The following is a 19,137-nucleotide window of genomic DNA, read 5'->3' on the forward strand; positions in this document are numbered from 1 at the left end:
CAATCCAGCAGAGATCTGTGCAGCTGCTGCTGATGTGTTTCGCTCACAGAGCATTGTCTACACTGGATACATTGTAACAATCCAGCAGAGATCTGTGCAGCTGCCCCTGATGTGTTTCGCTCACAGAGCATTGTCTACACTGGATACATTGTAACTATCCAGCAGAGATCTGTGCAGCTGCTGCTGATGTGTTTCGCTCACAGAGCATTGTTTGCTCTGGATACATTGTAACAATCCAGCAGAGATCTGTGCATCTGCTGCTGATGTGTTTCGCTCACAGAGCATTGTCGGCACTGGATACATTATAACAATCCAGCAGAGATCTCTGCGGCTGCTGCTGATGTGTTTCGCTCACAGAGCATTGTCTGCACTGGATACATTGTAACAATCCAGCAGAGATCTGTGCAGCTGCTGCTGATGTGTTTAGCTCACAGAGCATTGTCTGCACTGGATACATTGCAACAATCCAGCAGAGATCTGTGCAGCTACCGCTGATGTGTTTAGCTCACAGAGCATTGTCTGCACTGGATACATTGTAACAATCCAGCAGAGGTCTGTGCAGCTGCCGCTGATGTGTTTATTTCACAGAGCATTGTCTGCACTGGATACATTGTAACTATCCAGCAGAGATCTGTGCAGCTGCTGCTGATGTGTTTAGCTCACAGAGCATTGTTTGCTCTGGATACATTGTAACAATCCAGCAGAGATCTGTGCAGCTGCTGCTGATGTGTTTCGCTCACAGAGCATTGTCTACACTGGATACATTGTAACAATCCAGCAGAGATCTGTGCAGCTGCCGCTGATGTGTTTCGCTCACAGAGCATTGTCTACACTGGATACATTGTAACTATCCAGCAGAGATCTGTGCAGCTGCTGCTGATGTGTTTAGCTCACAGAGCATTGTTTGCTCTGGATACATTGTAACAATCCAGCAGAGATCTGTGCATCTGCTGCTGATGTGTTTCGCTCACAGAGCATTGTCGGCACTGGATACATTGTAACAATCCAGCAGAGATCTGTGCATCTGCTGCTGATGTGTTTAGCTCACAGAGCATTGTCTACACTGGATACATTGTAACAATCCAGCAGAGATCTGTGCAGCTGCCGCTGATGTGTTTCGCTCACAGAGCATTGTCTACACTGGATACATTGTAACAATCCAGCAGAGATCTGTGCAGCTGCTGCTGATGTGTTTCGCTCACAGAGCATTGTCTGCACTGGATACATTGTATCAGCTGAGAGCAGGAACGGCTATATACAGGATTACTGCCTCTGTAGATTGTTCTCATTCACCGACAGCAAACAGAGATCTTGAATAAATGGTGAGAAATTGCAAAGTTAATTTGAAATTTGCAGAATTTTATACTGAGACTAGACTTCAAAACTGTAAACCTCCATTACATAACCTGCTCAGCTCTGCTACATTTGTCCATTATTCTTGCATTTCATAGTCTGGATGGACATTATTATAATCACCTTGACGCTTCTCCTTCCTCGTCCGGGCTTGGCGCTTTGTGGTGGGGGGCTAATAGTTATAGGGTCCGCAGGATGCGGACTGCCATTGTCCTTCTTGTGGCCGCTGCTCCCCTCCGAGTTCCTTCGTGATCCGTTTTGCACGTCCCCTCCTTGGGACGGGGATTCGGTGAAGGGGTCAGGCTGGGACCTGCCCGCAGAACTACATTGTCCTACCGCACCGTTGTGAGTCCTCGTCACCGGCCCTGACTGGCTAGCTTTAAAGGGCCACTGCTCTGACTTGGCTTCTTGTTTACCAGATTGGCCCGAAATTTGGTCAAACTGCTGTCCAAACTCAATGTCGTCAGCGAGGGCGCCGTTAGCGCCGGGGCCGTTCATGATACTTTCCGCCTTATGATTGACAGATTTGGAAGAATCAACTGAAGAAGAGACAGAGACTGATTGATTTTTAGCGGCAAATGGGTCATCGCAGAATGGATCTGGATTAGGCGCGGGGAAGAAGCTGAGGTTGGAAGCGAATGGGTTGTCAGGCGAGAAAGGTGATTGCGCTTTGGGATGAGGAATAGAAGAAGAGGAGGAGGAGTGGAGAATGCCATTGGAGGTGAAAGGATTTCCTTTGACACAGTTCTGATTGGTGTCGATTTCAGTGTTTAAATCCACTAACAGGATGTCATTACTTTCCTGGTGACACGAAGAGAAATGAGAGGTTAGGAAATCAAGCGTGCAAATCACAGAAATCATCACAATGGCGGCATGAAAGCGAAAAAGTGAGCGCAGCAGAGGCGGACGCCAACAATCCAAGCTTGCAAAAATTCTTACCATGTGAACAAGCCCTAAAGAAAGAAAAGCCTCTGGAAAGTTTATAGTTTAATCCTTGGAAATGTTTGTTTTTCAATTTTTGAATCTTCACCTGTCCATATTCAAAGTCAGAACTTTTTTATTTTTACGTAAACTTTTTTTTTTTTTTAATCATATTATATTAGACACCATTTACCCACACACAAAGCGTTAGTCACATTTGTATTCATTTTCATTAAGGGTTAAATGCAGAATTAAAAAAAAAAAAACAATTGCACTAATTATTATTTTTTTTTTTATTCGCAGCCGAAAATAACGGATTGGTTGTATTGTACGGACTGTCACGGTTGCTCAGACGACCAATATGTGAGAGTTGTTTACTGGTTTGTGAGGTTTGTTTACAAATATGTATTATCTTTAGTAACTTTAAAGAAAAAAAGAAACTTTCCGGAAAGTTAAAGGGGTCGTCCGACCTTGTAATAAAAGTCGCAAAGAGCGACTGCAGGTTTCTGAATCCTTGTACTGCGCACACCGCACACTGTCTGGATTCTCCAGTGATGGTGGCAAGAGAGAGAGAGTGGATACTTGACCGCAAGTATGAGGTTTGCAAACTTCTGGCACAATCGGACTAGATGGAGGTGAGTTGAGCGAAGCCAAGCACGTCTAGTCGGCAAGTGACCGAATGTGCGCAAATCACCGCCTGCTCTAGCCGACACCGGAGAATCCGGACAGCGTGTGGTGGACTCATTGTAAGGATTCAGAAGTGTGACTGCAGACTTTTAGCAGAAGACAGGACAACCCCTTTCATTTTACTTTTTTAGTGCTTTTTTATATATATGGATCTGTTTGTCTACATCATTACATTATAAAATAGAAATAAAATGTTTTTGACAAGACAAGGCAGCCTGTGGCTCAATGTTAGGGTATGTGCACACAATGAGTAGCACCATTTCGGCATCTCTTGGCAAGAAAACGCAGCAGCAAAAACGCGCTTTTTGCTGCATTTTTTATGCATTTTTGCATACGATTTTCACTTGCAATGACTGCAATAGAAATAGATAATAGAGACAGATAATAGATATGAAATAGACAGACAGGGAAAGTGTCAGGGAGTGTTTTTTTTTTTCAAATAAAGTATTTTTCTGTGTGTGGTTTTTAATTTTTCTTACCGGGTTAGTAATGGGGGTGTCTGATAGACGCCTCTCCATTACCAACTCCAGGGCTTGATGTCAGCTGTCATTTTTGACAATTCACAGACATAAACCCCAACTATCATTAGCGTTATTGCCACCGCACCAGGGCAATTAGGAAGAGCAGGGCAAAGCACCAGACTTGGCACATCTAATGGGATGCCCCACTTCTGGGACAGCTGAAAGCTGGTACTTTTAGGCTGGAAAGAGCCCAATAACTATGGACCTTCCCAACCTGATAAAATCAGCCCCCGGCTGTCTGCTTTACCTTTGCTGGTTATCAAAAATAGATGTTTTTCATTTATTTATTTAATCATAAAAATCTGTCCAATCTGTGCAATTTTATAAGATGTTGGGGGGGGGGGTTGTACAATTATATGTCTATCTATATATCTTTCTGTCTGTCTATATCATATCCATTATCGATCTGTATAGCGTTCATTGCTGTCCAAAAATGGTAGAAAACGCAGATGAAAAACACGACAAAAATGCATTGAACGCTGCAATGCGTTTTTCCTGCCATGAGATGCAGAAATGGTTCAGAAATTTCTGCATCCAAATACTCGTGTGCACATAGCCTAACTGAAAGGGGACAACCCCTTTAATCCTCGGGAAAGATAAAGATGGCATATGTTACTCAATGGCATCCCATGTGTTACTTCACACAGGCATGCAGAGAAGAAGTTGCTACAAAGTATCAGTTCTGGAGTCCGGGATGTCTGGCTCACAGAGCATTGTTTGCACTGGATACATTGTAACAATCCAGCAGAGATCTGTGCAGCTGCTGCTGATGTGTTTAGCTCACAGAGCATTGTCTACACTGGATACATTGTAACAATCCAGCAGAGATCTGTGCAGCTGCTGCTGATGTGTTTAGCTCACAGAGCATTGTCTGCACTGGATACATTGTAACAATCCAGCAGAGATCTGTGCAGCTGCTGCTGATGTGTTTAGCTCACAGAGCATTGTCTGCACTGGATACATTGTAACAATCCAGCAGAGATCTGTGCAGCTGCTGCTGATGTGTTTCGCTCACAGAGCATTGTCTACACTGGATACATTGTAACAATCCAGCAGAGATCTGTGCAGCTGCTGCTGATGTGTTTAGCTCACAGAGCATTGTCTGCACTGGATACATTGTAACAATCCAGCAGAGATCTGTGCAGCTGCTGCTGATGTGTTTAGCTCACAGAGCATTGTCTGCACTGGATACATTGTAACAATCCAGCAGAGATCTGTGCAGCTGCTGCTGATGTGTTTCGCTCACAGAGCATTGTCCGCACTGGATACATTGTAACAATCCAGCAGAGATCTGTGCAGCTGCAGCTGATGTGTTTCGCTCACAGAGCATTGTCTGCACTGGATACATTGTAACAATCCAGCAGAGATCTGTGCAGCTGCTGCTGATGTGTTTAGCTCACAGAGCATTGTCTACACTGGATACATTGTAACAATCCAGCAGAGATCTGTGCGGCTGCTGCTGATGTGTTTCGCTCACAGAGCATTGTCTCCACTGGATACATTGTAACAATCCAGCAGAGATCTGTGCAGCTGCAGCTGATGTGTTTCGCTCACAGAGCATTGTCTGCACTGGATACATTGTAACAATCCAGCAGAGATCTGTGCAGCTGCAGCTGATGTGCTTCGCTCACAGAGCATTGTCTTCACTGGATACATTGTAATAATCCAGCAGAGATCTGTGCAGCTGCTGCTGATGTGTTTAGCTCACAGAGCATTGTCTGCAGTGGATACATTGTAACAATCCAGCAGAGATCTGTGCAGCTGCTGCTGATGTGTTTAGCTCACAGAGCATCGTCTACACTGGATACATTGTAACAATCCAGCAGAGATCTGTGCAGCTGCTGCTGATGTGTTTAGCTCACAGAGCATCGTCTGCACTGGATACATTGTAACAATCCAGCAGAGATCTGTGCAGCTGCAGCTGATGTGTTTCGCTCACAGAGCATTGTCTTCACTGGATACATTGTAATAATCCAGCAGAGATCTGTGCAGCTGCTGCTGATGTGTTTAGCTCACAGAGCATTGTCTACACTGGATACATTGTAACAATCCAGCAGTGATCTGTGCGGCTGCTGCTGATGTGTTTCGCTCACAGAGCATTGTCTTCACTGGATACATTGTAATAATCCAGCAGAGATCTGTGCAGCTGCTGCTGATGTGTTTAGCTCACAGAGCATTGTCTGCACTGGATACATTGTAACAATCCAGCAGAGATCTGTGCAGCTGCTGCTGATGTGTTTAGCTCACAGAGCATTGTCTACACTGGATACATTGTAACAATCCAGCAGTGATCTGTGCGGCTGCTGCTGATGTGTTTCGCTCACAGAGCATTGTCTTCACTGGATACATTGTAATAATCCAGCAGAGATCTGTGCAGGTGCTGCTGATGTGTTTAGCTCACAGAGCATTGTCTGCACTGGATACATTGTAACAATCCAGCAGAGATCTGTGCAGCTGCTGCTGATGTGTTTAGCTCACAAAGCATTGTCTACACTGGATACATTGTAACAATCCAGCAGTGATCTGTGCGGCTGCTGCTGATGTGTTTCGCTCACAGAGCATTGTCTTCACTGGATACATTGTAATAATCCAGCAGAGATCTGTGCAGCTGCTGCTGATGTGTTTAGCTCACAGAGCATTGTCTGCACTGGATACATTGTAACAATCCAGCAGAGATCTGTGCAGCTGCTGCTGATGTGTTTAGCTCACAGAGCATTGTCTACACTGGATACATTGTAACAATCCAGCAGTGATCTGTGCAGCTGCTGCTGATGTGTTTCGCTCACAGAGCATTGTCTTCACTGGATACATTGTAATAATCCAGCAGAGATCTGTGCAGCTGCTGCTGATGTGTTTAGCTCACAGAGCATTGTCTGCACTGGATACATTGTAACAATCCAGCAGAGATCTGTGCAGTTGCTGCTGATGTGTTTAGCTCACAGAGCATTGTCTGCACTGGATACATTGTAACAATCCAGCAGAGATCTGTGCAGCTGCTGCTGATGTGTTTAGCTCACAGAGCATTGTCTACACTGGATACATTGTAACAATCCAGCAGTGATCTGTGCGGCTGCTGCTGATGTGTTTCGCTCACAGAGCATTGTCTTCACTGGATACATTGTAATAATCCAGCAGAGATCTGTGCAGCTGCTGCTGATGTGTTTAGCTCACAGAGCATTGTCTGCACTGGATACATTGTAACAATCCAGCAGAGATCTGTGCAGCTGCTGCTGATGTGTTTGGCTCACAGAGCATTGTCTGCACTGGATACATTGTAACAATCCAGCAGAGATCTGTGCAGCTGCTGCTGATGTGTTTAGCTCACAGAGCATTGTCTGCACTGGATACATTGTAACAATCCAGCAGAGATCTGTGCAGCTGCTGCTGATGTGTTTCGCTCACAGAGCATTGTCTGCACTGGATACATTGTAACAATCCAGCAGAGATCTGTGCAGCTGCTGCTGATGTGTTTCGCTCACAGAGCATTCTCTGCACTGGATACATTGTAACAATCCAGCAGAGATCTGTGCAGCTGCTGCTGATGTGTTTCGCTCACAGAGCATTCTCTGCACTGGATACATTGTAACAATCCAGCAGAGATCCAGCATTGTCTGCACTGGATAGAATGTATCCACCTCTCATCAGCTATGTGCAGGGTCACTGCCCCTGAATGGTAACAGGGGGGTCCTCATTCGCTGACAGCAAGCAGAGATATAATTGAAATACAAAGTCTATTAGTTGTAACGTTTCATCTATAGAACTGTTAACCTTTATTAACAATATGTCCACTGATCTCTGGACACGGGGATATGTGCTCGCTCCCTGCTCGCTTGTGCAATAAGTGGACTTTGGTTATTATTGCTGACTTTCCCATAAATGACACAGACAGCGGTTAATCAATAAAAACTCCTGGTTACATTTTAAAAGATAATTTGTGAACACTTTGGAGTAAACGTCTACCTCCGGGCTAAATCCGGCTAAAGATGAACCAGACAAGTCTTAGATTAACAAATGTGTGTGCAGGTCACCGGCCAAAGTACTACAAGAAAGGTTTACAAGTCACATCACCATTTTATCAATAGCCATGTATGAAGGTCTGCATTTCAGTGAATCCCCAACACTTTCCACCATTAGGTCCAAGATTCTGTGCCGATTAAATTCCTAATATATCTTTTTAGCAGTCGGTGCTCCGTTCTCCAGATATAAAGCTCCAATTTCCCTGCATAGACACAGATATTACAAAATACAGTTCTGCCCATCTGCAGCCACCACTAGGGGGAGCTCCCTGTATACAGAGATACATGATAATATTCTGTCTGCAGCCACCACTAGGGGGAGCTCACTGTATACAGAGATGCATGATAATATTCTGTCTGCAGCCACCACTAGGGGGAGCTCCCTGTATACAGAGATATATGATAAGATTCTGCCTGCAGCCACCACTAGGGGGAGCTCCGTGTATACAGAGATACATGATAAGAGTCTGTCTGCAGCTACCACTAGGGGGAGCTCCCTGTATACAGAGATACATAAGATTCTGTCTGCAGCCACCACTAGGGGGCTCTCCATGTATACAGATATACATGATATTCTGCCTGCAGCCACTACTAGGGGGAGCTCCCTGTATACAGAGATACATGATAAGATTCTGTCTACAGCCACCACTAGGGGGAGCTCCATGTATACAGATATACATGATATTCTGTCTGCAGCCACCACTAGGGGGCTCTCCATGTATACAGATATACATGATATTCTGTCTGCAGCCACCACTAGGGGGAGCTCCCTGTATACAGAGATACATGATAAGATTCTGTCTACAGCCACCACTAGGGGGAGCTCCCTGTAAACAGAGATACATGATAAGATCCTGTCTGAAGCCACCAGTAGGGGGAGCTCCCTGTATACAGAGATACAGGATAAGATTCTGTCTGCAGCCACCACTAGGGGGAGCTCCCTGTATTCAGAGATACATGATAAGGTCCTGTCTGCAGCCACCACTAGGGGGAGCTCCCTGTATACAGAGATACATGATAAGATCCTGTCTGCAGCCACCACTAGGGGGAGCTCCCTGTATACAGAGATACATGATAATATTCTATCTGCAGCCACCACTAGGGGGAGCTCTCTGTATACAGAGATACATGATAAGATTCTGCCAGCAGCCACCACCAGGGAGAGCTCCCTGTATACAGAGATACATGATAAGGTCCTGTCTGAAGCCACCACTAGGGGGAGCTCCCTGTATACAGAGATACATGATAAGGTCCTGTCTGAAGCGACCACTAGGGGGAGCTCCCTGTATACAGAGATACATGATAAGGTCCTGTCTGAAGCCACCACTAGGGGGAGATGTGTGAATGGATATGAGGTAAACACAGTCACCACTTCATTCTTAATCTCCGCATCGGTGGAGCCCGAGTAATCAGTAATTACCATCTTTTTTGTAGATTGCTGATCACTTGCTGTGATGACTATGGACTTTATATATATAACTATGTGACAATTTTTCACGGCTTTCTTGACCATTAGGTGGCAGAGTAAAAGAAATAAAGTTGCAGGCAATCATCTTCTACTTGTGTTAATGGCGCCCGGTACTCACTGTTGGATTGTTGAGATCTGGCGGCGTGGACATATCACCAAATAAATTCATCTGGTCAACACCCTTGAAAAAAGCAAGAGATTAAATCACTGACCACAAAAGACCAGTCGCTAATAAAATATGTGAGTGCTCTAGACCCACTGAGGAGCAGGAGTGCACGCAGCCTTATTCCAAAAACAGCGCCCCCCCTTGTCCACAGGTCGTGTGTGGTATTGCCATTCACTTGAATAGCGCTAAACTGTAATACCGCACATAACCTGTAGACAGGAGTGGCGCTATATTTGGAAGAAGGCAGCCATATTTTTCTAATCCTGGACAACCCTTTTAAGAAGAGTAGAAAAACACTTTAGGAAATTGCCTAAAATGAGGCAGGAAGGCCGTTGAGTCGTCCTACGAGTGTCGTTCAGGCCGGTGTGGTCCGTGGACGCAGCGTGAGCATGCACTGGATAAAGAAAAAGTGATGTGAACCACAAAACTGCAACGTTCCTGATGTAGCTGGAGCTGTATACCCATCGCCTACACACAAGGGGGCGGCCATGATTGGTATTCATGAGAACACAGCCTAAAAATCTCATATCAGTCACAATACAGGAAAGGTCCTCTGGACCTCACAGTCCCGCCCATGCTGAACCAATCACCTAATCTGCATAAAAATTTGAATATTTGCATTTACATGTAGACCAGGAATGGAATGTGCAATGGGTTAAATGGCTAAAGAAACAGCGCCACTCCTGAGAAAAAAGGTTGTGTCTAGTATTGCAACTTAACTCCTTGGAAATGAACTGAACCACACACAACCGGTGGCCAGATGGGGTGTTGTTGTTTGGAAGAAATCAGTCATGTTTTTCTAAAACTGGACAATCCCTTGAATTTTTGGCGATTTTTCGAGATGGTCGGGAAAAAAAAAAAAAATCGAATACATTTTTTTTCCCAATCGGATCAGCGGGAAAGTTAAAGGAACTCTCGATATTTTCATCAAATCCGAGTCTAAGTGAAGGTGGGATCCCCTTCTTTAAGCCGCCCAAAGTGTCGCCAATAATTCCACCTGGATTAATAAGCTCTATTCTAAAAAAAAAATAAAAAATAATACCAACTTAATAAATGGTTCCATCCCTTGTGTCGAGGCAAAGGGTTGACTTGGAATTAGGCCAGGGCTAGTCACACGACCAAAAACTGTAGAAAAGTAGCCAAGGACGCAAGCGACTCACACTCCATGATGGTAGAGTTCCAAGTGAAAAGTCCATCAGGCTTGGATTCTTTGTGATCGTGACCCCACTGACAGTCACTAGAAGTGACGTCGCTGTCTAGACCTGGCCTTAGACCCACTTGTCTTAAGGCTCTAAATGATGTCTGCGATGTAAGGCACCAAACAGATGAAGAAAACACTAAACATCCAAAAAAAGCCATCCATCCTCAATGAAGCAGAAAAACCATAAAAAATGGGAAATAAAATGGGAAACAAAGCTAGAAACGTGATCAGATCCATGATCCACTACAGTGTTGAGTGCAATAGTGACACAATATAGAGGAGAAGAGAAGCAGAACAATTTAGAGGAGAGATCTTTATATTGGAGGAACCGCACCACCGATATGAAGAAACAACGTAGTTGTCGGAATGTTGTCCTTCTATAGTTTGAATCCCACTCTTTACCACTTTGTGTTCTGCAATTGCCCTTTACTAAGATGGCAGTTTCTGAACCTGTGGGATCCATCTTGTTTCCTGTTAGGGCCTATTTAAAGCCGCATGGATCTCTCAGTCATTGCTTGAGTATTGTGTCTAGCTGTTAGCCTAGTTCCAGTCTCCAGCTCCTGAACATTCTTACCCAGTCTGTTCTCACCTGTCTATAGATTGTTTCCTACAACTCCTTTTGCTAACTCCAAGAACTTCTACTACCGCTTGCTGTTCCTGCTCGTGCTCTTTCGGCCATAGGTTTCCAGCAGTACTATGCCAGTATCGTAACAGTAGTCCTCAAAAGTGGTGGAAGATTCCACTCACCTACATTTCACTCTAGGTTGAAGTGGCCATAAATACTGGTCTCTAATTGAAATCGTATGCCCCATCTCTAAAAGGACTTGGACCATCTATGGTCAGATTTGTTTTTCCACTATTATGCCTTATCTCATTTGTGTAACGAATATTATGACATGGTCTCCTTCTTTGCTCTATGGGGATTTCCCACCTTCTTTACGGCTTCCATACTTTTTGGGATATCCATTGTCCGCTTTTGCAAACACCTCCAAGGTTCAGACTTAGAAGCTGGGGCATTTTCCTTTTTCTCTAAATCAATCACCTTCCATGATGTTGAGGTCTCGGCACTGGGGAGGGTTGTTAACCATCCACCAGCAGCATATTTGTATGATACTTCCTCCTCGATCTTCACTGTTCCTTGGAAAAATCGACAGTATTTGTTTCCCCAATTTCACAGGATGTTGCATCATGGACTAACACTTGAGGTGCTGCCATTCATCCCCAATCTTGCATTGATCCTCCACCATGCCAGACTGATGCTTGTAGAAATGGTTTGGTTTTTTCATGGCTTCGGGGATATATGTAATGTCTTCTGTCACTCCCAAAAACCTTCACAAATTACTACCAGAAAAGTAACTTCGGTTTTCTCCACCAGGGGCTAAGACAATGCTTGCAACAAGTTTTTTTAAGACATTCAAATACATTTGGGAAATGGTCCTTTTTTAGGAATTTTTGAAGATATTTTTCTTTTTTTCTGATGAGATTTTGAAAGTGTTTCTGCAGCCTTTTGATTGGACAATGCCTAGTTTGGAGCAGATTCCATCAGAATCCACTTCAAAGTACTGATATGCACTTTTTTCTCCAGTATTTTCAGAACCTTTTAGGCTGCTTTCCCATGATGAGCTTTTGATGAGTTTTTTTGATGCGGCAGATTTTCTGCACCTATTTTTTTTTAAAATATGCAGCGTAAAAAATCACCAAAAACTCATAGTGAGAAGTGCATTTCCCATAGAAATCAGTTTTTTTCCAGCATTTTAAATTTTGCTTTAATGCAGGATTCTAGTGCTGATCCTCTAAAAAAAAACTCATTAAAAATCTCTGTGTGAATATAGAATAAGATTTATTTTAGGGCCCTGGACGTGTAGCAAAATGCTCTTTTCAATGGAAATTTTTCATAGGGAGAATTTCCCTGCTTGTCACCCCCCCTCTATAAAAAACAGAGAAAAGTCGCACAGCATGAGGCTGAGCAACCTCTTGTATGGTGGACCCAGCCCCTACATTGTATTGCCAGCATGTAATACTACATTTCCCCACTAGCGGCCGCTGCAGGGAAATGCCTGATGTGGTGAAGCGGATTGTTGGGGGGTTTCGCGAGCCAAACACTAGATGATTGGCCGATTTTAACGAAGGGGTTACCTCAACCTTTAAACACATAGTGGCTTGGCTGTTTTAAAGTGGAGCCTATAAAACCCCAGGTCATTGATGTTATATTCCGTATTATGTACGCTCCTATCATGTCACTATTGCACTGTGTACTATTACACTTACCGACACATATTCAGCCTTAACAAGCTTTGTTTTTGGTCTGACAAGGGAAGGAGAGATTGAGATTTAGTGAAGAGGTGGAGGACACGGGCGCGCTCATATATATCAGACACGCCATGCACCTACAGCAATCCCTTATACGAGAGGAAGGCGGCTCCGACTAACAAACTCCATAGACGGAGTACAGGCTACTGCAGCCATGAATCTGATGATTCCTCTTATAGGAGCTGCTGTAAATGCATTTTCCTCATATATAAAGCCATCCAAGTTTACTATACTACATACAGGCGGAGGAAACAGTCAGCGGGGTGCAACTTACTAATTTGATTTTGTCAACGTCATTGTTAATGCTGAGCAGAGCATCGCTTCCATTCTATGGGAAAAAACGTAAAATGTTCAGTGGCAAAATCTACAAGATAGAAACATGTACATAGGTGATCAATAATGTTACCTACATGTTATACAAGATGTGCGGAGCCTCAGTATAGGCGGCAAACCTCCCCTCTCCTCCTCACTTACTACCAGGCGGCAAACCTCCCCTCTCCTCCTCACTTACTACCAGGCGACAAACCTCCCCTCTCCTCCTCACTTACTACCAGGCGACAAACCTCCCCACTCCTCCTCACTTACTACCAGGCGGCAAACCTCCCCTCTCCTCCTCACTTACTACCAGGCGACAAACCTCCCCTCTCCTCACTTACTACCAGGCGGCAAGCCTCCCCTCTCCTCACTTACTACCAGGCGACAAACCTCCCCTCTCCTCCTCACTTACTACCAGGTGACAAACCTCCCCTCTCCTCCTCACTTACTACCAGACTGCAAACCTCCCCTCTCTTCCTCACTTACTACCAGACTGCAAACCTCCCCTCTCCTCCTCACTTACTACCAGGTGGCAAACCTCCCCTCTCCTCCTCACTTACTTCCAGGCGACAAACCTCCCCACTCCTCCTCACTTACTACCAGGCGGCAAACCTCCCCTCTCTTCCTCACTTACTACCAGGCGACAAACCTCCCCACTCCTCCTCACTTACTACCAGGCGGCAAACCTCCCCTCTCCTCCTCACTTACTACCAGGCGGCAAACCTCCCCTCTCCTCCTCACTTACCACCAGGCGACAAACCTCCCCACTCCTCCTCACTTACTACCAGGCGGCAAACCTCCCCTCTCCTCCTCACTTACTACCAGGCGGCAATCCTCCCCTCTCCTCCTCACTTACTACCAGGCGACAAACCTCCCCTCTCCTCCTCACTTACTACCAGGTGACAAACCTCCGCTCTCCTCCTCACTTACTACCAGGCGACAAACCTCCCCTCTCCTCCTCACTTACTACCAGGCGACAAACCTCCCCTCTCCTCCTCACTTACTACCAGGCGACAAACCTCCCCTCTCCTCATTTACTACCAGGCGACAAACCTCCCCTCTCCTCCTCACTTACTACCAGGCGGCAAACCTCCTCTCTCCTCCTCACTTACTACCAGGCGACAAACCTCCCCTCTCCTCCTCACTTACTACCAGGCGACAAACCTCCCCTCTCCGCCTCACTTACTACCAGGTGGCAAACCTTCCCTCTCCGCCTCACTTTCTACCAGGTGACAAACCTCCCCTCTCGTCCCCACTTACTACCAGACTGCAAACTCCCCTCTCGTCCTCACTTACTACCAGACTGCAAACCTGCCCTCTCGTTCTCACTTACTACCAGACAGCAAACCTCTCCTCTCCTCCTCACTTACTACCAGGTGGCAATCCTCCCCTATCCTACTCACTTACTACTAGGCGGCAAACCTCCCCTATCCTCCTCACTTACTACTAGGCGGCAAACCTCCCCTCTCCTCCTCACTTACTATTAGGAGGCAAACCTCCCCTATGCTCCTCACTTGCTACCAGGCGAAAAACCTCCCCTATCCTCCTCACTTACTACCAGGCGGAAAACCTCCCCTCTCCTCCTCACTTACTACCAGGCGACAAACCTCTCCTCTCCTCCACACTTACTACCAGGTGGCAAATCTCCCCTCTCTTCCTCAGTTACTACCAGGCTGCAAACCTCCACTCTCCTCCTCACTTACCACCAGGTGGAAAAACCTCTCCTCTCCTCCACACTTACTACCAGGTGGCAAATCTCCCCTCTCCTCCTCAGTTACTTCCAGGCGGCAAACCTCCCCTCTCCTCCTCACTTACTACCAGACTGCAAACCTCCCCTCTCGTCCTCACTTACTTCCAGGCTGCAAACCTCCCCTCTCCTCCTCACTTACTACCAGGTGACAAACCTCCCCTCTCGTCCTCACTTACTACCAGGTGACAAACCTCCCCTCTCCTCCCCACTTACTACCACACGGCAAACCTCCCCTATCCTCCTCACTTACTACCAGGCGGCAATCCTCCCCTATCCTCCTCACTTACTACAAGGCGGCAATCCTCCCCTATCCTCCTCACTTACTACCAAGCAGCAAACCTCCCCTCTCCTCCTCACTTACTACCAGGCGGCAAACCTCTCCACTCCTCCTCACTTACTACCAGACTGCAAACCTCCCCTCTCCTCCTCACTTACTACCAGGCGGCAAACCTCCCCTCTCCTCCTCACTTACTACCAGGCGACAAACCTCCCCTCTCCTCCTCACATACTACCAGGCGACAAACCTCCCCTCTCCTCCTCACTTACTACCAGGCGACAAACCTCCCCTCTCCTCCTCACTTACTACCAGGCGACAAACCTCCCCTCTCCTCACTTACTACCAGGCGGAAAACCTCCCCTATCCTCCTCACTTACTACCAGGCGGAAAACCTCCCCTATCCTCCTCACTATCTTCCAGGCGGAAAACCTCCCCTATCCTCCTCACTTACTACCAGGCGGAAAACCTCCCCTATCCTCCTCACTATCTACCAGGCGGAAAACCTCCCCTATCCTCCTCACTTACTACCAGGCGGAAAACCTCCCCTATCCTCCTCACTTACTACCAGGCGGAAAATCTCCCCTATCCTCCTCACTTACTACCAGGCGGAAAACCTCTCCTCTCCTCCACACTTACTACCAGGCGACAAACCTCCCCTCTCCTCCTCACTTACTACCAGACTGTAAACCTCCCCTGTCCTCCTCACTTACTACTAGGCGGCAAACCTCCCCTCTCCTCCTCACTTACTACCAGACTGTAAACCTCCCCTGTCCTCCTCACTTACTACTAGGCGGCAAACCTCCCCTATCCTCCTCACTTACTACTAGGCGGCAAACCTCCCCTATCCTCCTCACTTACTACTAGGCGGCAAACCTCCCCTCTCCTCCTCACTTACTATTAGGAGGCAAACCTCCCCTATGCTCCTCACTTGCTACCAGGCGAAAAACCTCCCCTATCCTCCTCACTTACTACCAGGCGGAAAACCTCCCCTCTCCTCCTCACTTACTACCAGGCGACAAACCTCTCCTCTCCTCCACACTTACTACCAGGTGGCAAATCTCCCCTCTCTTCCTCAGTTACTACCAGGCTGCAAACCTCCACTCTCCTCCTCACTTACTACCAGGTGGAAAAACCTCTCCTCTCCTCCACACTTACTACCAGGTGGCAAATCTCCCCTCTCCTCCTCAGTTACTTCCAGGCGGCAAACCTCCCCTCTCCTCCTCACTTACTACCAGACTGCAAACCTCCCCTCTCGTCCTCACTTACTTCCAGGCTGCAAACCTCCCCTCTCCTCCTCACTTACTACCAGGTGACAAACCTCCCCTCTCGTCCTCACTTACTACCAGGTGACAAACCTCCCCTCTCCTCCTCACTTACTTCCAGGCTGCAAACCTCCCCTCTCCTCCTCACTTACTACCAGGTGACAAACCTCCCCTCTCGTCCTCACTTACTACCAGGTGACAAACCTCCCCTCTCCTCCCCACTTACTACCACACGGCAAACCTCCCCTATCCTCCTCACTTACTACCAGGCGGCAATCCTCCCCTATCCTCCTCACTTACTACAAGGCGGCAATCCTCCCCTATCCTCCTCACTTACTACCAAGCAGCAAACCTCCCCTCTCCTCCTCACTTACTACCAGGCGGCAAACCTCTCCACTCCTCCTCACTTACTACCAGACTGCAAACCTCCCCTCTCCTCCTCACTTACTACCAGGCGGCAAACCTCCCCTCTCCTCCTCACTTACTACCAGGCGACAAACCTCCCCTCTCCTCCTCACATACTACCAGGCGACAAACCTCCCCTCTCCTCCTCACTTACTACCAGGCGACAAACCTCCCCTCTCCTCCTCACTTACTACCAGGCGACAAACCTCCCCTCTCCTCACTTACTACCAGGCGGAAAACCTCCCCTATCCTCCTCACTTACTACCAGGCGGAAAACCTCCCCTATCCTCCTCACTATCTTCCAGGCGGAAAACCTCCCCTATCCTCCTCACTTACTACCAGGCGGAAAACCTCCCCTATCCTCCTCACTATCTTCCAGGCGGAAAACCTCCCCTATCCTCCTCACTTACTACCAGGCGGAAAACCTCCCCTATCCTCCTCACTTACTACCAGGCGGAAAATCTCCCCTATCCTCCTCACTTACTACCAGGCGGAAAACCTCCCCTCTCCTCCTCACTTACTACCAGGCGACAAACCTCCCCTCTCCTCCTCACTTACTACCAGACTGTAAACCTCCCCTCTCCTCCTCACTTACTACCAGACTGTAAACCTCCCCTGTCCTCCTCACTTACTACTAGGCGGCAAACCTCCCCTCTCCTCATCCGTTTTTGGTCTGTGTGAAAGATTTTACCAACTCATATGAAAAAAATAAATTAACTGAGGTTTTCCGTCAGTAAAAAATGGACAATACTCGGATACAATTCGCTGTTTTGTTTTTTTTTACAACTATTCACTTAGATGGTGAGTTAGATATCTGCAAATCAACCCAAAATCACAAAAAAAATAATAAAAAAATAAAATGAGCATGTAAAACGGCTCATGGAGTATAAAAGGGCATGTGTTTTATCCGGGAAAAAAATGGACGTGTGAATGGGGTCTGATAATGATATTCTAGTCGTTGCACCATACACGTGTTCTGGTCGGCCGCTTACCTCCACCGGCTCGTTGCCTTCTTCGTTCTAAAAAATAAAAAGCAGGAGAAAAAAAAAAAACACAATTTATGCACAAGATAATCTATAATAATATAATAAATCTATATAATTTCTGTAAATATGTAGAAATATTTCTATCATTACATCACTCAGAAATCCGGTAACACAGATTCCACCGGAACCTTCTAACAATGAGCGGCTACTTTACTATGTAACAAGACAATAAGTATCAACATAAATAACTGCTATTCCACCTGTGTCCATTAGGGGGAGCCAAGCTTCTATGGAAATAAAGAGAAAAAGGAGAACACAGGGGAAACCGTCTTCTATTCTATCACCCATAGAACATTTGTTTTCTAAATGGCTTTTAAGATGCTTAAATTAGAAAACAATGGCCTGGAATATTCCACATACACCAGATATCTGTAAAGTGCAGGAACTTCTAGCCGTGTAACCTGAATGTGTTGAGCTGTAATACCAGGTTCTGCCACACTCCTGGGTATGGCGCTGTGCATTGATAAACAATGAGGGGGTAACTATCTTTACTGACCCCATACACTGATTGCTATACCTCAGTGATCATCTATAATGTGTGGACGCTGAACGCTCAGTTTTCAGCAGGCGGATACATCCAGGGCAGTCCTGGAGCAAAAGGGGTGAGTGACCACTAGAACAACTAAGCGTGAAAAATTAACCACTTTCACCACCAAAGATGCTGAAATTAACCCTTTTAAGTGCTCTAGCCCACCAGGGATCCAAAATGTAACACCTTCCCTGCCTCCAAGCCCATCAGATTTCCTAAAATTTAACTACTTCATGTTCTAGCCCGCTAGTTCATGCCGATCTACATCTCCAAAGGTCCTGACGTTAGCCCCATCACTAACCTCAACCATTACTAGACATTAACTAATAGATCACTAGACCACCAAGTTTACTGACAAGAGATTCCGAGACTATCTCTCTCACAGCCCTAGCCCACCAGGGATCCTAGAAATTAACCCCTTAATGTCCAAGCCAACCAGAGATCCTAAAAATGAACCCCTTCATACCTTAGCCCACCAGGGATCCTAAAAATCAATCTCTTAATGCCCAAGCCAACCAAAGATCCTAAAAATGAACCCCCTTCATACCTTAGCCCACCAGGGATCCTAAAAATCAATCTCTTAATGCCCAAGCCAACAAGGGATCCTAAAAATGAACCCCTTCAAACCTTAGCCCAGCAAGGATCCTACAAATGAATCTCTTAATTCCCAAGCCAACCAGTGACATTACAAATGAACTTCTTCATACCTAGGCTCACCAGGGATCTTGGAATTTTCCTCTTCACACCCTAGCACACCAGGGATCCTATAAGAAAATCCCTTGAAGCCTAAGCCTACTATGGATCCCAAAAATTAACATCTTTATGTCCTAGCATTCCAGGGAACCCAAATCTTTTCCCTTCACTGTCCTAGCCCACAAGGGATCTTAAAAATGAACTCATTCGTGCCCTA

At 46.2% G+C, this 19,137-nt stretch overlaps 1 protein-coding gene across 3 annotated transcripts in view; it reads right to left on the reverse strand.

The window, feature by feature from the left end:
• DAB2 (DAB adaptor protein 2) overlaps positions 1-19,137 on the reverse strand; it is a 110,589-nt gene that overhangs the window by 25,748 nt on the left and 65,704 nt on the right. For 2 of the 3 annotated variants that reach the window (XM_073681976.1, XM_073681966.1), the window contains 4 exons: positions 17,645-17,671; positions 12,918-12,971; positions 9,085-9,147; positions 1,477-2,154 (listed from right to left, as the gene is read on the reverse strand). In XM_073681976.1, the coding sequence (XP_073538077.1) occupies positions 1,477-2,154; positions 9,085-9,147; positions 12,918-12,971; positions 17,645-17,671 (822 nt within the window). The remainder of the gene's footprint in view (positions 1-1,476; positions 2,155-9,084; positions 9,148-12,917; positions 12,972-17,644; positions 17,672-19,137) is intronic. The other variant, XM_073681983.1, reaches the window with a different exon arrangement.

The sequence above is a fragment of the Phyllobates terribilis genome, unplaced genomic scaffold (genome assembly GCF_046119375.1).
Source record: "Phyllobates terribilis strain yellow unplaced genomic scaffold, ASM4611937v1 Scaffold_1__5_contigs__length_1240528914, whole genome shotgun sequence".
Lineage (NCBI taxonomy): Eukaryota > Metazoa > Chordata > Amphibia > Anura > Dendrobatidae > Phyllobates > Phyllobates terribilis.